The following is a 24,093-nucleotide window of genomic DNA, read 5'->3' on the forward strand; positions in this document are numbered from 1 at the left end:
CAGATTCATAGTATTTTTGTTTTGTAAAATTAATCTTTCTTTCAATTTCTTGTGCATATATTCAATTTATCTCGTTTCTGATTTTCTTTATTTTAGTCATTAAATCAGATTTTTTTTCCTTCTTATGTTGTAATTCCAGATCTTTTAGTTCTTCATTAAGGTTTGTTAATTTTAATCGTTTTTGTTTCTTTTCTTGAGCACATAGTGATATGATTCTACCTCTAATGACTGCTTTTAATGTATCCCATAATATGGCTGGGTTAACTTCTCCATTATCATTCTCTGTAAAAAATAACTTTATATCTTCCTTAATTTGAGTTTGAAATTGTTGATTATTCAGCATATTTGTATTTAATCTCCACAATGTTCTTCCTGGATTATCTCTAATATGTATAGTACAAGAGAGAGGGGCGTGATCAGATAGGTCAATCGTTCCAATATCACAGGTTTGTACTCTATGTCGATCTCGCTTGAGTACGAAAAAATAATCTATTCGTGAGTATACATCATGGGGGTTTGAGTAAAAAGTGTAGTCACGGCCTGTTGGATAAAGATCTCTCCAGAGATCTACTATACCTAGCTCATTCATTACAATTTTTATTTTTTTATGTAGGGGTGTGAGTTTAGAGTTTTTTGATGAATCTAGATTTGGATTAAGACGGATATTCCAATCTCCACCACATATAACAATTCCTTTGCCTTCTATCATTAAGTCAATTATTTTCCTATAGAAAGATAACTTGCTTCCTGGGGGAGCACATACATTACATACAGTTATATTAATATCTTCAACTTTCCCTGTTACTGAAATATATCTCCCTTCCTTGTCTGAAATTTCTGAGAGGTGTTCAAATGGTATTTTTTGCGAAATTAATATTGCTACTCCCCTTCTATGTCCTGATTTGTAAGAAGAATAATACACTTTGGAAAATCCCATTCTCTTTAATTTTTCATGTTCTATTGGTGTAAGGTGTGTCTCTTGTAACAACACTATCCCTGCATTTTCTTTTTTCATTTTTAACAGTATTTGACTCCTCTTAGCTGGATTCAACACTCCATTTACATTAAATGTAATAACATTAAGATTACCTTTATTCATATTTTTGTAGTTTACTAACCAATTTAATTCCCCTCTGCGTCTCTCTTATTGACCGTAGTGTATATTTTGACATTGCCTCTCTTAAATTATAGATACTAAACTGATACCAAATTAGAACAATTTTAAAGAACATTACACCACCGTAACTAACAAGAACAGTTGCTTCCGGTGTAGAGGCTCGATTCTAAAGAGCCTTATGGGGCTTACTGCGTTTTAAGCCTCCGTAAGGGAAATGTCCACTTTATTCAAGAAGTGGGGCCCTATTAATTGGTCGTAAATTAGTCCAGACAACACAAAAAAAAAAGTCTAACTCCAAAAGAAAATTATCCTCGGATGACAGTCAATAATCAAGTACCGACATTTTCAAACATTATTCGAACGCAATTAGGAATATAACGTTATTCATTCAGATGATTGTTTCAAAAACAGTCAGATAGGATAAAATATTGGTGTGAAAGACATATGAGATCTTAGCTGTTTTCCTGGATTAGATGTATAGAATTCCGTTTTTGTTCATTTTCTAAATTGCTTAAGCTTCTCCTTATACTGACTGCGGGAAGCTTTTTTGGGTTGTGCGTCACCGGCCACCTCTCCGTATCTCTGATCTTCTCCCCGGTCCTGTCGTTTCAGTACCGGTTGCCAGGTGGTTAGTTGTTTAGCTGTAATTTCCTCCTGTTCTATTGCCACGGAAGGTTTCACCACCGCGACCGTAAATCCACGCTTGACCAAGTCTTTCGTTGCCTCCGTCGCACTCTGGTACAGTTGGGTGCCATCCTCATAGAAAACACGCATCCTTGCCGGGTATGGGGTCTGGAATTTTATTTGCTTCTCCTTCAATACTTTCTTGACTTCGACATACTCTCCTCGCTTTTTAAGCACCTCTAAAGGGAAGTCGTGGTCTACGAAGAAACGAGTGTCATTAAAATACACCTTTTTTCTCTGCCAGGCCTTTCGAAGCACTTCTTCTTTCGTCCGAAAATTTCACTACTTTTGAGCGTGGCTTTGCCTCCGGGTTACTGGGTTTCGGTTGTAACGCTCGATGTGCTCGTTCAATTCCAAGTTCACGGTCCCGGGGTAAGTCCAATGCGTTTTTCAGCAAATTATTTAGAAACTCGATCATGTCTGTGCCTTCCTTGTCTTCAGGTATACCGTAAATCCTTAGATTATCTCTGCGTGCCCGTCCTTCCTGATCGAGCAACTCTGGCTTCCAGATTAGCTTGGCGCTGTATGAGGCGTTTGATTAGCGTCGATGCTAATTGTAGCGTGGTCTCGGTCTCTTCAATTCTTTCCTCAGCCTCTTCCAGTCTATCGTTCGTTCTTTTTAATTCCTGTTTGAATTCGTCAAACTGCTCCATGTTATCCTTTCTGAATTCTCGAAGTTCGATGAGAATACACCGCAGACTGACCTCGGGGCCCTCTTCGCCATGAGGTGATGGTGTCCGGGAACGGCTTCTGTTTAACGTTACTTGACTTGTTTCAGGGTTGTTTTCTGATACATTCGATGTTATTTTGCTCCTTGTGGTGACCCCTTTCTCCATCATTACTTTAATACTCCCAAAGTTTCACAAAATCAGGTTTTAGGGGGTTATTTTGTTAACCGTCGGCGAGCTCGAAGATTAAGCAGTCATCCTGTCGGTGGCGCAACCGGAAGTCCTCTCTCAGTCGTGTTTTTCATAGTTACCAGTGCCGATGGAGTTTTTTAAAGCGTCATATTCTGCTGGAAACGTTTCATTTGAATGGTAATGTCCCATAAGCGGAGGTCTTGTGAGTAACTTCACAAGTCGGTCAAAGTCTACACCGGTGACAAGCTCATCTACTCCCAGAACCTGCTACTCTCTACCTACACGTTGTCAGCTGATGTTTCAAAACCTCAACACTCGCATACAGAACAGCCTCAGCGTCTGCACCTCTTATCGGCACTAGCTGCAAGTCTACACCCCCTCTGTCCAGAAGTGAGCACAGCCTCTTGGTACCATCCCAGCAAGCATTTTTTTGGGGTGTTTAAAGGTGCCAACTGACCATCAAAAGTAAAAATGACTCATTTTATCTCATCCCAACAGGGAAACCACCAACAATAAAGAATGAGTTACTATCTGGTGTCATGGCTTTGCAATTAAAACAAGTTTAGTTATAATGGAGGTCATTGGGGGCAAAAACAGCCACTTGAACAATATGAACAATACATAAGGGTTAAAAGTCTAATAGACGGCTTGGTTAAAACCAGGCTAAATCTAGGCTGTCAGTGAGTGTGCACCCCTAACCCCGCCTCTCACAGTGACCTCACTAGCTCCGCTGAGTGCTTTGTGTCTCAGATTGCATGCAAGTCTGCAGCCAGATACTGCTGGAAGCTAGTCATCAAATACACAGGAACGAATGACTACACGTGTCAATCTGTCTATTAAACTATCTAATCTGTCTAGTCAGTCTTTTATTATCTTTTATATGCAAAAATATTCATTCATAAAAACATATGTATATATGAACACTGGGTCAAATAGGGTCCGTGCATTTTAAATCTAATAACAAAAATAACCCAATGTTGGTTTTGTCCATATTTAAATGAACGTGTGTAAACGCACGCTTTGATCAAACCTTTTATTCCCCTTGATGATATTGTGCTTTTTTTCCCCCTCAATGCCCTCCAAAGTTTCAATGTTTGGCCGTGTCTGCCATATCTGTTTTGTTTAAAAAAAAAAAAAGGAAAAAAAAGGAATGCATCGGTTCCTGCATGTAGAATTCAGAAATCTCATGGCATTGAAAGAAAACTGGCAACAGTTGAGTGCCGAGGTCAAAGGTCAGATGAGCAGGCATCACACCTGATAAACACCTGGGGCAACTGTACAGTAAAAAAAAACAACAAGATTAAGAAATATTGCTTTAATTTGAGAGAGACAAAAAAAACTCTTCCGTGTTAAAATTTGATGTTCCTCCAGCGTTCTTACGTCAGTCTTTAATGTCAGGTGATCCTTCAAATGTCAGTGTAAATTGTTGAGTGTACCATTAGTGCTCAGTCGTGTTTTTCATAGTTACCAGTGCCGATGGAGTTTTTTTTTTTTAGAGCGTCATATTCTGCTGGAAAAGTTTCATTTTAATGGTAATATGCCATGAGCGGAGGTGTATGAGTAACTTCACAAGTTGACCATAGTCTAGACCGATGACATGCTCATCTACTCCCAGAACCTGGCAGAACGAAATGTTGCAGCTCGTCCGGTCTTCAATGATGAGCCCAAAAGAGGCCACTTCACAGAGCCGGCCCAAGGCTTAAGAGAACTGAGAGGCAGGACAAGATGGCGGGCTGGACTTGGTTAACTTTAGATTTTACACAAATCTCATTGTTTTGTTTTTCACCTAAAATAGTAATTAAAACATCCAAGATGTGTTTTGCCTCATCAAAATGTGGAATTTGATCAGCAAACTACTCATTCTAAGACAACTATGCCTTGGGCTAAATGACTTGGCTTCAAGTACGATGCCACACGATTCAGAAATGAAGGTACAGACTGCACAAACAGATAAACGACATGATGCATCTCATTTCACCACAACTAAAGGCAGCGACAAAAAAAAAGTCAAGCTCTCACGATGATGACATTTCTCATGCAACCCTTTAGCAAGCCTACATAGTATTTATGCCTATAAGTCACTGCATGGGTAAATAAGAAACAAGCAACACACACATACTTGTTTTTGTGCATTGTGGGGGTCACCTGTCACGGTGGTTACGTAATGGGGACCGCCCTTTCTGATGATGTTAGAGACATAAAAAAATAGTTTGCCACACAAAAACACAAACTATTTCATAAAATCACTTCAGATTTTGGATATTCTGCAATTTTATTTTTAGACCTGACACAGTGGTCACTTGTGGGGACATTTCAGGTTTTGTGTAGAAGTGGGGTCCGCCACATACACAACCGATTTTTAGACAAAGTGGGGACCAATTCTACACACACTTTACTGGTTTTGAGACAAAGTAAGGACCAGTTCCAGATACACATTACCGGTATTGAGTCAAAGTAGGGACCAGGTCTACACACACATTACTGGTATTGAGTCAAAGTAGGGACCAGATCTACACACACATTACTGGTATTGAGTCAAAGTAAGGACCAGGTCTACACACACATTACCGGTATTGAGTCAAAGTAAGGACCAGATCTACACACACATTACCGGTATTGAGTCAAAGTAGGGACCAGATCTACACACACATCACTGGTTTTGAGTCAAAGTAAGGACCAGTTCTACACACACATTACCGGTTTTTAGTCAAAGTAAGGACCAGTTCTACACACACATTACCGGTTTTTAGGCAACGTGGGGATCAGATCAGCACCCTTACTAATATTAAATTTTAAACCTCAATCAAGTAATTTGACAGTAAACTGCTTTAGAATTTTCATTTGAAGAGCAGGTCAGTTTATAAAAAATGTAATTTGAATACAGAAGGAACCTCAAGATCCAAACAGGAAATGGTCCAGAATAGATTTAATAAATGTTATATTTATTATAAATAATTTCCACAAAACCTTTAAACACAAAAAAAACAGTAAACACAAAATCCATGAAACTCTCTTGCTTGTCTAAAAGCAGTTCTCATTGGGTATAACAAGCTTCCACATAACTCTTCCATGTCTGCGTGCACATTTAGTTAAGTGCAATAGCAAATAATATTAACCGGTTAGTTCACCTCAAAATGAAGATTCTTTTATTAATTCCTCTCCTTCAAATTGTTTCAATCCCTTGCTGTCTATGGAGGATGAGGAGTTCTTGCACTTCATCTAAGTTATCTTCCTTTGAGTCTGAAGAAGAATGAAGGTCTCAGGGGATTAGAGTGAGATGAGGGCAAGTAATTAATAATATAATGTACATTTTTGGGTAAACTTTTAAAACCCACCAGTATGTTCTATTTCTGTTTCTGTCGTATTTTAACTATTTGAAAAAAAAAACATTAAAAATATTTTAAAATATATTAATAAAGAACTGAACCCCACAAATGCAAAACCTTCATCATATAACCAAGCCACCAAAACTCCAAATAGACATCATTTGTTAAGCATTAACTCTACATTAATAGTAAGCAGTTTATAAACACAGCTAGATGCTCTATTGTTGACTTATAAGCATGTGTAATGTGCTCAATTTTTGTGTTTTCATACTTTGTTTATAATTCATTTTTCATAACTAAATGAAGTATTGCATTATTTACAAACTGTCTAAGAATAATTGGTGTTTTTTAAGATCATTAAGAATGAGTAAATAAATGATTAAAAAACTATATAAATGAACATTTATACATTTACTATTCAGGCATATAATCAGGGCTAAAAAAAAAAGAAAAAAAAAAGAAAATCCAATCGGTTCACTCTACACACAGCCCCACTCCTTGGTATCGAGCTCAGGCCCGGCCCTACATTTAGATGTTGTATAATATGAAATAGCAGTAAAAATTATGAAAATTGTTATGAAATAGTTTTTCAGTCATGTAGCCTAATACAAATATTTAGTACACTGCACAGTGCAATTATTATTTAAATTTATTATATCCATTATTATTAATATTAGTAAAATCTTTTTAAAAAATTTACTTTAGGCTATACTGCTATTTGCTCATGCAAAATTAAACACCAGAAAATATATCGTAGGCCTATATTAAGAGCTAAATTACAGTTAGCATCATAATTAGTTCAATTATGTGCTGTAGGCTATTGATTGACCAACACCCCCTGTATACAGTTTACACACTGCAGGTCTACTGTTCTGATGTGTATTTTGAATTACTTGTTTTAAATGACAGTAAGACATGCTATATTTAGTTTTTATAGTAAAATATACATTATAATCCAGTACAAAGTAAAATAATATTTATTAGTGGCCTATTGGCAGCGTATAGCCGTTAAGCTTATAGTCTAAGCATGTCATTTATTTATTATTAACATAAATTACAAACTAGCATCCTTATGATTTTATTTCGTTTCTGTATATTTTTATCAAACGTAAAATGCAATGATTTATACTTTGGTTTTAATTTTATTAGAAATTTAATAGCCGTTTAGGCAACACTACTTCTACATGTCATTGGCTCTAATTGCCTTTTTTACAGATAACCTATTTACAAAGATTTTTATTAAACAAGTGCACTACCACAAGATATTTTTGTAGGTGTAAAAATCTAAAAAGTATCATTATCATATTCTTGCCTTATTCATCTTTAATATAAATATAAAATTTAACACATTCATTGATTAAACTAGGGATGCTAACGATTACTCGATTGATTTATTGTCGGTAACCCTTTAAAACCGATAGACCTTATCGATGACCGATTAAGCATGGGCATTTAATAAGTTATGCTTTGCTCTTTGAGATGCGTCCACGATTTCACACATTACATAATCAAGTGTGCGCAGTTTAGGCTACGTTACCCTATGGAGTCGTGCACTCTCTTGACTTTGCATATTGGTTATGCACATATTGGTCATACCTATTATGCTCAGATCTCGTTTATCCGCTGGTGCTGCCATTAATCCGCTGGTCAAGTAATCAAAAAGTAGGCTACATGACGTTTAATTATGGGCAGGTTATTAAGACCAAACATTGGTTGTGCAAACTGTATTACGTTCTCTAAAATTTTAAAGTGTTTTAAGCTACATTATCTTTTATAGACTGGCATAGGCCTAAATACGCATCACGGCCAGACATTTATAGTTTATATAAAAACGAGCGTCACCGTCGCATTTGTTCACATGCTTTAAATTAATGCTTTTTGTCTCCCAAAAATAATATAATAAAGAGAACGATAAAATAACATTATTAACCGTTTAACTGTAAACATTTCTGTTCAGAACGATTAAAGTTGATCTTTTTTTTCGGTTTTCGTTTCTGTTCCTGAAAAATGTCATTTGATTCTGTTTTTCGTTTCCGTTCCTTGAACCGGTTTGGAGCCCTGCATATAATACGTTTTTCTGCATGTTAAATAATGCTTTATTAACTCAACTTCATGTAGTTTTGAGATCTAATCTAAAGTGAGGAATATTGATGCTTTAAAAATCCCTTATAAATGACAATTAAAGGCTCAGAATCATTCATTTATTCATTTATTTTCATTTTGGTTTTCTCTCTTTATTAATTCGGGGTCGCAACAGCGGATTGAACCACCAACTTATCCAGCATGTTTTTATGCAGCGGATGCCCTTCCAGTTGCAACCCATCCCTGGGACACATCCATACACATACACACTCATTTACTACGGACCATTTTAGGCTACCCAATTCACCTGTACCGCATGTAGGAGCACCTGGAGGAAACCCACACCAACACAGGGAGAACATGCAAACTTTACACAGAAATGCCAACTGACCCAGCTAGGGCTCGAACCAGCGACCTTCTTGCTGTGAGGTGACAGCACTACCTACTGTGTATCAAATAAACAATAAGTATTTGCAATCGTACCTAAACAAATACAATTACTGTAAATTTTAAACATTGCTGAATAACAGGAGTGTCGAAATACAACATCATTTGATAAAACAACAATATAATAATTTAACAATACATTACGTGTAAAGCAATTTTATATTTAGACAAGATTGCAATGATTTACTTTTCATTTGATACAGTTTCATTTGAGCATCTTGTAATAAGTAGAAATTAATAGTCATTTTTTCCCTGTATATAATGTAACTGAGCCTTATATTGTCATTTATAATGGATTTATAAAGCATGAATAGCCCTCGCTTTAGATTAGATCACAAAACTGCATGAAGTTGAGTTCATAAAGCATTTATTAACATACTAAACAACTTATTATATGCCTGAATAATAAGAATTATCAATGTTATTATGAATAGTTTATTAATCATTTACTTGCACATTCTGAATTATCTAAAAAAAAAAACACCTACTACTTTTAAATATCTGGTTTGTTAATGATGTATTTTTCATTACTAAATTAAGTATTGCATTATTTACCAAGTATGAAAACAATCATTAAGCACATTATAATTGTGCTTATAAGTCAATAATATTTGTAATTTATATTTATAAATATAATTTATAAACTGCTTACTAATGTCTATTAATGTAGCGTTAATGCTTAACAAACGTTCAACTAACTATTTGCTAATGTTTCATAAATAATTCATTGTGTGCAGTTATTATAGTGTTACCCAACATTTATATATCTTATTAATCAGGCATATAGTAATGGTTACTCTGTCTAATAATAAATGCTTTATAAACTCAACTTCATGCAGTTTTGTGAGCTAATCTAAAGTGAGGACTATTGATGCTTTATAAATCCCTTATAAATGAAAATTAAAATCTCAGCTATATTCTACACAGAAAAAAAGAAATAAATTAAAAGGGGGAGTGATTTATAGCTTTATATATATATATGGTGAAGCAGTGGCGCGGTAGGTAGTGCTGTCGCCTCACAGCAAGAGCAAGAAGGTCGCTGGGTCACTGGTTTGAACCTCGGCTCAGTTGGCATTTCTGTGAGAAGTTTGCATGTTCTCCCTGCATTCGTGTGGGTTTCCTCCGGGTGCAAAGGCACAGTCCAAAGACATGCTACAGGTGAATTGGGAAGGCTAAATTGTCCCTAGTGTATGAGTGTGACAGGCCCATATGACAGGCTGGCCGGAAGGTGTAAAAAAGTCGTTATCATATGGACAAGTCTAAAACTGAAGGACTTGTTCCAAAAAGAGCCGACCCCGCAATCATACGGGACTAAGGCCAAAGAAGATATATATATATTTTTTTTTTTTCCATTAATTTCAAGATACACAAATGAAACTATCTAATGAAAAATAAATCTTTGCAATCTTATCAAAATATAAAATTACTGTACAGTGCAAACATCACAGAAACACTGAAATGAATCTTGTCATATTGTTAATTGTTGTTTTGAAATGATGTTGTATTTTTATTTTGCAATGTTTAAACTTTACAGAATTTTTTAAATAAGATTGCAAAGATTTATTGTTCATTAGATACTGAGCCTTAAATTGACATTTATAAGGGATTTATCAACTATAAACAGTCCTTAGGTCACAAAACTGCATGAAGTTGTGTTATTATAGCATTTACTAACACACATGGTTACAATTACTATATGCCTGAATATAACATGTATAAATGCTCATTTGAATAGTTTATTATTCATTTAATAACTCATTCTGAATTATCTTAAAAACCACCAACTACTCTTATATACAAATAGTTTGTAAATAATGCAATACATAATATAGTAATGAAAAATGAATCAGTAACAAAGCATGAAAATACAATTTAGTCAAGTCAAGAATACAGCGTTTGAAGCTGTATTTATAAACTGCTTCCTAAAGTCTATTAATGTAGAGTTAGTGCTAAACTAATGATGTATAGTGTATACTTACTATAAAAGTGTTATTCAGATTTTTTATCTAAAGAGCCGAGATTCAGTTTTTAATATAAAAATCCAAAGCTGATCTCTGGTTTTTAGAGCCAATGGTTCAGCTTTCACCACAGCATGTACTTCCTGTTTGCTCCAGGATCTTCTCTTTATGGGACCTATGGGTGGTTAAAATATAAAAAAGTGGTTTTAGTTGCATAAATGTTCAGTCATTTTTACAACATGTGCTGTTATGTTAGTTTAATATTGTGATAGAAAATGCTAGAAAAATATGTCTTGCCTATTATTAAAAATACTTAAGATGGAGATGGATTTAAAAATACTTCCTAATAACTCCAAAACTGGTTAATGGGGTTACACTTTATTCCATAGTCCAGTTTAGACATTCTTCTAACTATGCGTAACTCTGCAACTACGTTAATTATCTCACCGTAAAGTATTATGTATTAGGGTATTTCAATAAGACTAACGCTCATCTGATTGTCAGTAGAGTATTAGCAGACTGTTAGCACAAGTTTAGCTCAAAACACTACACTGTAACAGATATCTGTTCATTACCAGTTCCTGTATTTTGTGATTTACAAGTGTTTTTTTTTTTGTTTTTTTTGTGGTGGTGAATTGCATTATGGGATGTTGATCTCTGCTCTGTGCACTTTTGATGTTGAAAATTCAACTCTACAGTTTAACAAAGTGACTTTTACTGACATTTTAGTAGTTTGAAATAATATAATGTATAAGAAATAATATATAGAGATAAATAAGTCTTTAGAATAACAGAAAATGTACCGGCAGTTTATTACAAGGTTTCTGTAGCATAATATACAACAACAACCCAAACAAAAAGTCACTTTTTTTTACTTTTTAAGATTAAAAGTTGTTGGAAGAAAGATCAAGATCCCATAATGCAATTCAAAAGCAGAAACAAACAGATTTCATAAAAACAAATTATGAAAAACTGCTAATTTAATTATTATTACTTATTTTTTTATTAATTTTAGAGTGTAGAGTATTAGCTGACAGTTAAGGTTACCTCAATAAAACCAACTCTCATTGGTCTCAGTAAATAGTACAGCAGACTGTTAGGTTACGCTCAAAATTAGTACAATATGACTAATTCTTATATAAATTTAGTAGAGCATTAGCAGTGTTGATTCTAACAGACAGTCTAATGGCTGTTAGTTGACAAGTAGTTGCAGTTACTTGTAGTTAGTAGTAGTAGTAGTAGTAAAGTAAATTATCAAAATAAAGTGTAACCAGATATGCAATTAGTATATTTTTCCAAAGTATTTAGCAATATTGTTTAACTAACATGAAATGAGACATCAAGTGCAACTGTACTGAAATCATCATGGAAGTAATGTGCTTCTGTCCTGTTTTACCCTACATGTTATGTAAATGAGCTTGTGCATTTGGACTTGTACAATAAAACAAGTCAGTCACAAATTAACTTTAATGATCATACCTCTCTTTTTTGTGAATGCTGGGTCTGCATCACTATCTTCACAGACACTGTACCATGGTGATGATACTTGAGGGGACTCTGAAAGTAAAAATCAAGTCTGAGAGTTGACTTCTCTGCATAAAGCTTACCAAAATATTTATTTGATTTTGTGTTGTTCTTTTTAATGGGTAAAAGCGTGTGATGGTAGCTTAAAAATAGTTTTCAAACATAGCACATACATATCATGATAAAAATAAACATTCTGAAAAAAGAAAAAATCTGATTAGAAAAATAAATAATATTTTTACCTTTTAGATTGGACTTCACCTCCTCCAAAATCACGATCCACTGTAACTTTCTCTGAATGTAAAAACCCACACAAAAATACATCATTTAAAACAATATGGTATATGTTTGCAAATACAAATGTGTATATAACATCCAGAAAATCTGGCACTGTATTACATGTTTGTGTGTAAACCCACGATTTGATCAAGATTCCCCCCTTTAAAATCTGCTGAGCGTCTGTTTTCAAGTCCCAGAAAAACTGAGTTGTGGGAACAGAGCAGTTCTCTTCTGCAGTCATACAGTCATAACACACACATACATATGAAGAGTTTGGTTGCAAAATGCGATAAACGGCATTTTTTGACATTTGGATTTTATTATTGGAAATCACTGTTCAGATGTACCTTAATCTATGTGTCAATTGCTGCCATTAATAACATTTAAGAATGCACATTTTAGGCCAAGTACAAAACGTATTTTTTTTCACAAAACGCAATATCCGTCAGACCAGTTTCTTTACAAAGTGCGATATAACAGTTAGAGAGCGTTCAGGATGCGGCGCGAGCTCAGCATCCCCTGGGAAGAGAGTCATCGCCGGTGAAGTGCTCAGAGTTTGCTCATTGATTTAGCGATAGAAGATGAAGTCTTCAACTTCACAAAAAATTATAAAAAGGCCACAAAAGTGGACCAGAATAAGATACTTCTGCGTCAACAATACACAAATGCAGCAGGGAACGAGTCTCCGCTGATGTCAAGAGAAGGCCTAGGAGCGCCTTTTTTCCTACTCCCCATCACAAGATACCTGTCTGCAAGTGTTCTTTATAAGTTTATTTTTTAAATAATTTCTTAAATGTAGCTGAGTAGCCTATCTGAAGATTTATTTATGCGGTTGCACCTATTATTTAAAATTAATTCTTGTTGTTGTTGATTTATTACAAAGGAACTTAAAGGGCACATGTTGTTATGGAGAAAACGGTTTAGCTTTTTCACAACCAAATAAATAAGCTATTATTATTATTACAGTGAAATAATTCATTAAATATGACATAGCGAGGCAAGTTTGTGTCACGGACTCAGCTCCGCCCGCTCTAATCATACAGGTTTGGTTTTCTGCAGCGGTGTGGAAGGAGCCGCCCCCCACTCTTTCTGTACCAAGCTAAAGGCCATTTATCTAACTAACTTAATCTTACTTATCAAACAAAACATTGATTCACTAGCTTTTGGTAATGGTATTAATGTAGTATAATATAGCCTCAGGTGGATGTAGCGTTTTGCAAAAAAAAAATAAAATAAAGTTACAGTATGTTATGTTATGTTGTGTACATTCTGGCCAAATCTAACTTAGAATCTTATTATTATTAATCAATCTTTGCATATATTATTCCATGTTTGACAATGTGGGTTGGATTAATATGTAGCATTTTGGCATGTTTTTTTTTACTTAATTATAGACATAAAATTAAATAAAAAATATCCTGGATTTGAAAATATTGTGTTCCTGGCCTTCACTGAGCTCAAGTTATAGTTTAATGTACAAAAATTGTGAATGAACTTGACTGTTGATGTCCTGAAAAATAATGTCAAAATTACCAACATTTTTTTAAATGGATATATCTCGTTCTGCAATGAAACTCTTTATATACAGTTGAAGTCAGAATTATTAGCCCCCCTGAATTATTAGACAGCTTGTTTATTATTTCCCCAATTTCTGTTTAACGGAGAGAAGATTTTTTTCAACACATTTCTAAACATAATAGTTTTAATAACTATTTCTAATAATCATTTCTAATAATGGACTTATTTTCTCTTTGCCATGACGACAGTAAATAATATTAGACTAGATATTCTTTAAGACACTTCTATACAGCTTAAAGTGAAATTTAAAGGCTTCACTAGGGTAATTAGGTTAACTAGACAGGTTAGGGTAATTAGTCAAGTTATTGTATAATGATGGTTTGTTCTGTAGATTATCGAGAAAAAAATATAGCTTAAAGAGGCTAATAATTTTGTCCTTTAAACAGTGTTTAAAAAAATGTAAACTGTTTTTATTCAAGTCAAAATAAAACAAATAAGACTTTCTCCAGAAGAAAAAAATATTATCAGACACACTGTGAAAATTTCCTTGCTCTGTTAAACATCGTTTAGGAAATATTTAAAAAAGAAGAGAAAAATTCCAAGGGGTCTAATAATTCTGACTTCAACTGTATATATATATATATGAAAGTATATACAGTTGAAGTCAGCCCACCTTTTTAAAACTTTTTTACAAATATTTCCCAAATGATGTGTAACAGAGCAGGGAATTTTTTCATAGTATGTCTGATAATATTTTTTTCTTCTGGAGAAAGTCTTATTTGTTTTATTTCAGCTAGAATAAAAGCAGTTTTAATTTTTTATGAACCATTTTAAGGTCAATATTATTATCCCTCCAATAACTTGCCTAGTTACCCTAATTAACTTAGTGAAGCCTTTAAATGTCACTTTAAGCTGTATAGAAGTGTCTTGAAAAATATATAGTCAAATAATTTTTACTGTCATCATGGCAAAGAGAAAATAAATCAGTTATTAGAGATGAGTTATTAACACTGTTATGATTAGAAATGTGTTTAAAAAATCTGCTTTCCATTAAACAGAAATTTAGTACAAGAAATAAACAAGGGGGCTAATAATTCTGACTTCAACTGTATATAATTAAAAATATATATTTTATATATAATTTTATAAATATTTTATAAAAAATATTTTATATATTTTTATATATAATTTATAATTTTTATTTTGAAAAATATAATTTAGACAGTAGTACTCAAGGGTCCAGGGGTCTGTTCTTCGGACCTCGCTTAAATAATCTAAGAATATATTACAGATCCTGGATCTTTTAATCTTGATAACTCATCTTAGGCTAATTTGGTTCTTCAAAAAAGTTTGCGAATCAGATTAAACTGATCTGAGAGGTGTTGTGACTGTGTGTTGTGACAGATCTATCGATCCTCAAAATCATTATCAGCAATACAACGATTGGCTGACGGCACAGCAGCTTGATGACATCTGATTAATGCACAGTTATCAAAATTACATGAAATCCGTAGTAAACGGTTCGTTGAATCTGATATGCAATAACAGAGTTGTGAGTTACGTACTGGAGCAGAGCAGTTCTCTTCCTTTGTCATATGGTCATCCTTCAATAAAAGCTGAATATAAAAAATATATATTAGTTAGACAGCAGTACTCAAGGGTCGCGGTCCCCACTATGTCAGACCTTACTGTGTGTGTATTGAGGACTAAGTGTGTTTCACAGCTTCTCTAACATGCCTCTGGTCCCCACAATGTCAGTGCATATGTTCACCAATTAGGACACACACTCTGTTTCATTTCTATATTTTGATTAAGTTAAATAATTACAATTAAATACACCACTACTACAACAACAACTACTATTACTACTACAACTAATAATATTAATAATAATAATAATATAATAATAATAATAATAATAATTGTTATTATTATTATTATACACACACCTCATCAGAGTTGTGGGTCTCCTACTGGAGCAGAGCAGTTCTCTTCCTCTGTCATATGGTCATCCTTCCATCCTTCAATAAAAGCTGAATAATAAAAAAATATATATATATATATTAGTTAGACAGTAGTACTCAAGGGTCCCGGTCCCCACTACGTCAGACCTTACTGTGTGTATTCAGGACTAAGTGTGTTTCACAGTTTCTCTAACATGCCTCTGGTACATGCCTCTGGTCCCCACAATGTTACACTAGTAAATACATTCATACATTAGGACACACACTCTGTTTCAATTCTATATTTTGATTAAGTTAAATAATTACAATTAAATGCACTACTACTACAACAACAACAACTACTACAACTACTACTACTAATAAAAAAAATAACAACAACATTAAACACACCTCATCAGAGAGTTGTGGGTCACGTACTGGAGCAGAGCAGTTCTCTTCCTCTGTCATATGGTCATCCTTCAATCAAAGCTGAATAAAAAAAATAAATAAAAATATATTAGTTAGACAGCAGTACTCAAGGGTCCCGGTCCCCACTATGTCAGACCTTACTGTGTGTATTCAGGACTAAGTGTGTTTTACAGCTTCTCTAACATGCCTCTGGTCCCCACAATGTCAGTGCATATGTTCACCAATTAGGACCCACACTCTGTTTCATTTCTATATTTTGATTAAGTTAAATAGTTACAATTAAATACACCACTACTACAACAACAACTACTATCACTACTACAACTAATAATAATAATAATAATATTAAAAATAATTGTTATTATTATTATTATAAACACACCTCAGAGTTGTGGTTCTCCTACTGGAGCAGAGCAGTTCTCTTCCTCTGTCATATGGTCATCCTTCAATAAAAGCTGAAAATAAAAAATATATATTTTAGTTAGACAGTAGTACTCAAGGGTCCCGGTCCCCACTACGTCAGACATTACTGTGTGTATTCAGGACTAAGTGTGTTTCACAGCTTCTCTAACATGCCTCTGGTCCCCACAATGTTACACTAGTGCATATGTTCATACATTAGGACACACACTCTGTTTCATTTCTAGATTTTCATTAAGTTAAATAATTACAATTAAATGCACTACTACTACAAGAACAACTACTACAACTACTACTACTAATAAAAATAATAACAACAACATTAAACACACCTCATCAGAGAGTTGTGAGTCACGTACTGGAGCAGAGCAGTTCTCTTCCTCTGTCATATGGTCATCCTTCAATATAAGCTGAAAATAAAAAATATATATATTAGTTAGACAGCAGTACTCAAGGGTCGCGGTCCCCACTATGTCAGACCGTACTGTGTGTGTATTCAGGACTAAGTGTGTTTTACAGCTTCTCTAACATGCCTCTGGTCCCCACAAAGTCAGTGCATATGTTCACCAATTAGGACACACACTCTGTTTCATTTCTATATTTTGATTAAGTTAAATAATTACAATTAAATGCACTACTACTACAACAACAACTACTACTACTACTACAACAACTAGTAATAATAATAATAATAATAACAACAACAACAACAACAACAATATTAATAAACACACCTCATCAGAGGGTTGTGGGTCTCGTACTGGAGCAGAGCTGTTCTCTCCTTCTGTCATACGGTCATACTTCAGCAAACCTGAATATAAAAATATATATATATATTAGTTAGACAGCAGTACTCAAGGGTTCCAGTCCCCACTATGTCAGACCGTACTGTGTGTGTATTTAGGACTAAGTGTGTTTCACAGCTTCTCTAACATGCCTCTGGTCCCCACAATGTTACACTAGTGCATGGGTTCACCAATTAGGACACACACTCTATTTCATTTCTAGATTTTGATTAAGAAAATAATTACAATTAAATGCACTACTACTACAACAACAACTACTACAACTACTACTACTAATAATAATAATAACAACAACATTAAACACACCTCATCAGAGTTGTGGGTCACGTACTGGAGCAGAGCAGTTCTCTTCCTCTGTCATATGGTCATCCTTCAATATAAGCTGAAAATAAAAACATTTATATTAGTTAGACAGCAGTACTCAAGGGTTCCGGTCCCCACTATGTCAGACCGTACTGAGTGTGTATTGAGGACTAAGTGTGTTTCACAGCTTCTCTAACATGCCTCTGGTCCCCACAATGTTACACTATTGCATATGTTCATAAATTAGGACCCACACTAAGTTAAATAATTACAATTAAATGCACTACTACAGCAACAACTTCTACTACTACTACTACTACTACTACTACTAATAATAATAATAATAATACTAATAAACATACCTCATCAGAGAGTTGTCGGAGCAGTTTTCTTCTGCAGTCATATGGGCATCCTTCAATGAAAGCTATTTAAAAACAGCTTTGTTATATAAGTCATGTCATGACTATAAAGCTTTCATGACAGTCTTATGAACCCCCCTTTAAAGTAAAGCATTACCCAATTAATTAAACTTTTTTACCCATTAAGACAAGAAGAAGATATTAAGAGATTGATTTCATTATCTCTTATGGATGATGCAAACTCTTTATTTTTGAACAGATTTACCCTTAATCTATATTAACATTAAAAAACTCTTAGCTTTGCTGAATGTATTAAGGATTAATGTATTAAGTAATCAAAATGTCAAACCTTTCTCCAAGGCCAATCACATGCGCCATAGTCAAACGTTATTTCCTCTCCAAAGAAAATATCCCTGATTGCAAAAAGGCACAAATGAGGTTTTCTCTGAACAACGATCTTATTGACAGTGCAGTTAGGGTGCAGATCGTCCTCATGATCGGCATCAATGCTGCAAAACTAAGAGAAAAGAGCAAGCAACATTTTAATTATGCCCTCTCATAGCAATAAAAAGCTAAACTATGGCATGAATACAAACACAATAAATATAATATATACATGTACATTTGAATGGGGAAAACACTTAACCACCTGTTCTTGTTTTATCATATAAAGTCAAACATAAAGACAGTATTTTTATTATATCTCATATATGCTTTGCTTCCACAAGCTCTATCATTTGTACTCAACCACAAAACTTCCTTTAATAAATGTGGACAACGCAAACTCTGACCTAAAAGATTTAATGAAATGTGTAGGGTTCAAAAACTACAAAAACCTCACATTAGCATCCTCTCTGTGTGTGAATTATAAATACAGTAAACCTTTTGAAGTGGATCAGAACCTTTCCTCAATGTTGTTCTAATACTATTGAACACCTGTTCTTCTTTCTTAGGACAGTTTTAAAGAACTTTTTTTCCACTTCAATTGTTTACAGGTCACACTTTACAATCAGATTTTATTAGTTAATGTACTTACTAACATGACCTAGTAATGAACAATGCATGTACAGCATTTATTAATCAGTTTAACATTTACTAATTACTAATGCATTATTCAAATCTAAATTCATGCTTGTACCAGTAATAATGCATTGCAATAATTAATGCATTGTGCGTGTTCAACTAGTAATGAACAACTTTATTTTCATTAACTAAAGTTAACAAACATGAACAAATACTGTAATAAAGTATTATTTATTGTTCATGTTAGTAAATGCATTAACCAGCATTAACTAATTTAACCTTATTGTAAAAGGCTACCAGTTGACAGCAAATAAATAAATAAAACACACACAGTGAACATTTATGTACTTTTATATATGTTTTACACTAAGTTGGAGTTTATTATAATTATTTATCTAAAATAAAACGTTTCTACACGTCATAGAACAATAAATTAAGTACATTTCTAGGACCAGATAGCCCCACATTTTAATTATAACCTCTATATTACTACATTAACGTATAAATAGTATATAATAGTGTTATTTCAGGATTAACGTTAAATGTTTAAAGCAATTAACCATTTAAAAAGTACGATACAAGAACTATGAAAACATACCTTAGTAACCTTCTATATATTCGGTTTCCAGTGAATGGGTCTTGTCAGTGGAGCTGGTGATGTGTTTCTCCGCATCTTTTAATGGTTTTATCCTCCGTCGATCCATTTAGCCGCCCGGTGATTGGTGACTGTCTGACCGCGGCTCATGCACTCCACCCCGGCCTCTGACTCACGTAGCACCGGGCAGTTAGCACATTAGCGCGAGTAACTTTTACTCGTGTAAACAAGTTAAATTACATACCGAACTGTAGTTTGTGTCTTATCAGTGTTATATTATTACGTAATTTGAAACAACATCGATTAAAACACCCAGGAAATTCGTTAAAACATTTAATTAACTATACCTGATAACTGTCAAAATATGCAACATAAGTATTTGTCATATAACCTATTTTATTACATTATGATGGTGAAAAACATTCTAACTTACCCAAAAATTCGAATAATTTGATGATAGATCTTAATTAAGTTGATTAAAGTCGGATTCATTTATGAGATTGCGCATGTGCAGTAGGCAGAGTGTGTGAATTGCGTCAAGTGTGTGTCAGGGTGCAGTACCGCCATCCGACTACAGGACCGCTATAGAGCAGTGCGCCGACACACACTTACACACTCAATTCAGGTAAATGGTCAAGGTGGGGATCAGTGAAAAAAACTGCACTAGGCATATCAGCAACGCCCCCTGAGTCTTTTAAAGGCAAAACATAGTGGGGACCGGGCGATCGGTCCCCACTATGTTTTTGGTCCCCACTTTGTGAGTGTGCTATCATGCTGAGGTCCCCACCATGTAATAAAACAAACACACACACACACACACACACACACACACACACACATATATATATATATATCCATGGGCCACTGTAAAGTAATATGGTTCTGTCATAACGTTTTGAATGAAAATCTGCATTTGGATAAGACACCTTTAGTATAGTTTTGATTTTAAGGCATAATAAAGATCAAATGCAAGTACGAGTGGATTTACATTGAAAATTTCAAACGCATCAAGAAAACCATGTGCTAAGGAAATTTCAAACCATTTGGAACGCACAGAGACGAGCTTTTGTGCAAAAATGAACTTAAAGGTGCCTTTAAAAAAGTGTCAAAGTACTTTTGAAAACAAAAAAGCAAACCCCCAATAGGTGGCAGCAAGAGGCCGCTTTATTTGAGTAAAGCATTGAACGATTCATTCAGCCAAAGAAGCCAATAGGATGAACGGACAGTTGAATCAATCCCTGAATCATCGACTCACCCGAGTCTTCTTGGCGAAGGCCTGAATCGTTCGTGCAGGGAAACGTCGCTGTGTATTATTCAGAGATGGCCAACTGTTCTGCTGTTTATTTTATTATACTTATCGCAATGATTTTACTACTACTATCAATAAAATTAATATTAATAATGATAATATTGCCGGAAGTTGTACAGCGCATGCGTCACGTGTTCATCATCAGCATCCATGACAACCGTCCTGTGGGTGTTGTTTGAATCTCGCTGTATCGATTGCCATCTGATCTCTGCGTCCTCCGTGACAATTTTTCCAGATTATCGATATTATTGATCGTTGGATACGTCGATTGATCGCCTGCTGTTCCCATCACTCAGGTTTGACCCTTTTTATTACGCTGTGCTTTGTGTTTGTGTTCAGTATGTCTTGTGTTCACTACAGGTTCCAGAGTCGACTCACCTACGACTCGCTCCAGTTTGAAGGCCTCAACATCAGCGCGGGGGAGCTGAAGCGGCAGATCATGAGGAGCAAGAGGCTGAAGTTCTGCCAGCTGAAGATCAGCAACGCCCAGACTGATGAAGGTGAGTTGAGGAAAAGACACTTCAACTGTTCTACGCTAACATTAGATGCGTTACATCAGACACTTCTGGAAGCTGTAAGGTGGTGCTGATGCTGACATGTAGGGATGTTTTGGCTGTTTTAAAAGGCTAATGGCTCTCAAAGTATACCGTGCTCCATAATTATGTGCTGATTCTGATTTTATTTTGCTGTCAGAATACACAGATGATGCTCTCATCCCTAAAAACACGTCGGTCATCATCAGACGGATCCCTGCGGCGGGACTGAAGTCCTCAAACAGAAGATTTGTTGGGTAAGTGCTGTGAAATGAGCACACGCGTCCTCTGTTAGATGTTATATGAAGACTCCTGGTCTGTCCCTGGTGTTTTAGTCACACAAGCTCCTTTGTTTTGCAGACATCAAGCTGGACGCTGGCGTGAACCTTCACCTAGAGCTGATCCTTCACTCCTCTCACTGGAGCAGTTGTTGAAGGTATTGAACAAATGAATAGCACAATAGCAATGTAAAGCACACAATATACGCACACGCACTCAGCTTCTTAGGGAGATTTGAGATTGTTTGAAGGGTTGAGGGTGAAAAAGATTCAAATGTGCAAATGCCTGTGAAACAGACTGAGAATCTGGCTGAGGCAAAGGCGTCAGAGGAGGACAAGCTGAAAGCGGTGATGTACCAGTCCAGCCTGTGCTACTACTCCAGCAGGTGAGCGTTCAGACACTGACAGGTTTGCTTTGTGAGAGATGTCTGAGCTGATTCTCATGGTTCTGATGTTCACTAGTGAGGCCATGAGGCTGCTTGGGATCCCGGGACACCACATTAGGCACTGCCCCACTAATGTGGTAACTGGGTTTTCCAAGCTCACGGTTGCTGTGAACTTGAGCTCTTGTCCTCATCAGTCAGATTGTTTGCTCAGAGTTTGACTGTCACTCCTCAATTCACAGGGCAGCCGCTCCGCGCCGCACAAGCGCATCCGGAAGAGCACAGGGATTCCCCGCAGCTTCCTGTTGGAGGTGGACGACCCAGACCGAAAGGGAGTCATGATAGACGGCAGCGGCCGATACGTCATTCCCATCATAGACGCGTGAGTAAACTGTACTTGGCATAGCCGCATGTTCTAGTGTTTGTCCAAATCTCACATGATGTCTGCTTGTGTGTGTTTGCGCTCGATCTGTTCAGTGAGGCCTATGCTGCTGAGAAGAGAAAGAGGCCGTCCTTCTCCTGCCAGACCGAGCCTTTGCCCTCCTCGTCCTCAGCAGGTGCGGCATCTTCGGTCCGGGACGCCGGAGGGAAACGGTCCCGCTCCCCATCTTCACCAGAGACGCGCGGCGACCAGAAGAGACCACGTCGCTGAGAGACCTTCATCCAAGAGACCTGGAGCCGACGTGTAAATATTGTACATAGTTTATTAATAAAAGATAATAAAGATTATAGCCGCATGAACTGTGTGGACTGGTTAACCTTCACTCCAGCAGTGCAACAAACACACACACATACAGGCATACATGGTTTATGAGGTCAATGTGACTTTTTGGTGGTTTACGGGGACATACCTTTGCCAACATCCTACGAACATAAAACTTGTGCCAAAATTTTTTATTTGAGCTACAAAAGGCAAACAACGCTTAAAAACAGCAATTTTAGTTTCACAACACACTCAAATTAACTATGTGACATTTCACAGGCTTATGGGGACAGACAAAATCATGGTTTACAAGGTCTGTTTACATGTTACACACAAACCTAGCCCCTTCATGGTTTAAAAGGACTGATTAACACATTTTACATATCACACTATTCTGCTATTGCAGTAAGGGTGACAACAGAACAGACTCTGGCTTTCCTCAGCTAGACACCTGCTAAACCCATCTCAGTTGCTAAGGTTCTGCCTGTCACTTCTTAAATGACAAAATACTATTTTGCTTAAAATACACTTTTGATTTAACAATTCTGTAGGCTTATTGTGTTGTATCAGTTAAACAATCTGTTTAATGTACTGTTGAACAATAACCTGAAAAAGACAGCATTTTAACATTAAAGTATGAAGAGTTAATTGTTTAAGGGCCTTTGCTCTTATTTTATAGGACAGTAGATATTTTGAAAGGCAACTTCAGATAAAAAAAGAACATAATTGGCAAAGAACCTTCAACCATGAACAACCAGAAGCACAACTGTACGATAACATATTCATTATTTTATTCTTTTACTTGGCCAGAACACAAATGTTCCCCTCTGTGAACTCTGTGTGGAGTTTGCATGTTCTCTGTGTTGGAGTGGGTTTCCTCCAGGTGCTCCGGTTTCCCCCACAGTCCAAAGACAAGCGGTACAGGGGATTGAATACACTAAATTGTCCGTAGTGTGTGTGTATGAGTGTGTATGGATGTTTTCCAGTGATGGGTTGCAGCTGGAAGAACAACCGCAACGTAAAACATATTCTGGATAAGTTGGTGGTTCATTTCACTGTGGAAACCCCTGATAAATAAAGGGGTTAAGCCGAAAAGAAAATGAATGAATGAATGATTACAGCTTATAAACAAACTAATGGTATTTTAAAATGTAATTAAGTCGTTCAACAGATTATTCTTTTTCAAATTTAAATATTTATACTAGAACACAACA

General features: G+C 35.5%; 1 protein-coding gene and 2 long non-coding RNA genes across 4 annotated transcripts in view; 2 read left to right on the top strand and 1 right to left on the bottom strand.

Moving 5' to 3' along the window:
• LOC141375869 (uncharacterized) overlaps positions 1-20,219 on the bottom strand; it is a 178,411-nt gene extending 158,192 nt beyond the window's left edge. The window contains exons 1-16 of the long non-coding RNA XR_015498151.1: positions 20,107-20,219; positions 19,677-19,844; positions 18,405-18,572; positions 18,059-18,120; positions 17,700-17,775; positions 17,322-17,398; positions 16,920-16,997; positions 16,550-16,622; positions 16,150-16,227; positions 15,745-15,828; positions 15,361-15,411; positions 12,241-12,292; positions 11,954-12,031; positions 10,496-10,649; positions 5,997-6,031; positions 5,790-5,901 (exon numbers count right to left, since the gene is read on the bottom strand). This is a non-coding gene — a long non-coding RNA (uncharacterized LOC141375869). The remainder of the gene's footprint in view (positions 1-5,789; positions 5,902-5,996; positions 6,032-10,495; positions 10,650-11,953; positions 12,032-12,240; positions 12,293-15,360; positions 15,412-15,744; positions 15,829-16,149; positions 16,228-16,549; positions 16,623-16,919; positions 16,998-17,321; positions 17,399-17,699; positions 17,776-18,058; positions 18,121-18,404; positions 18,573-19,676; positions 19,845-20,106) is intronic.
• LOC147842742 (uncharacterized) overlaps positions 1-24,093 on the top strand; it is a 103,360-nt gene that overhangs the window by 21,226 nt on the left and 58,041 nt on the right. The window lies entirely within an intron of this gene.
• LOC141375758 (E3 ubiquitin-protein ligase RBBP6-like) lies at positions 20,895-22,913 on the top strand. Of its 2 annotated transcripts, XM_087264999.2 has the most exons (7): positions 21,182-21,482; positions 21,676-21,772; positions 21,876-21,951; positions 22,091-22,179; positions 22,256-22,316; positions 22,419-22,558; positions 22,654-22,913. In XM_087264999.2, exons 1-7 carry the CDS (start codon positions 21,323-21,325, stop codon positions 22,826-22,828), a joined length of 798 nt encoding a protein of 265 aa, XP_087121125.1. In that variant the 5' UTR covers positions 21,182-21,322; the 3' UTR covers positions 22,829-22,913. The 2 variants fall into 2 exon arrangements, with proteins under 2 accessions (XP_087121126.1, XP_087121125.1); XM_087265000.2 differs by lacking the exon at positions 22,256-22,316 and having other exon boundaries at positions 20,895-21,482.

Source organism: Danio rerio, chromosome 8 (genome assembly GCF_052040795.2).
Source record: "Danio rerio strain M-AB ecotype USA chromosome 8, GRCz13ab, whole genome shotgun sequence".
Lineage (NCBI taxonomy): Eukaryota > Metazoa > Chordata > Actinopteri > Cypriniformes > Danionidae > Danio > Danio rerio.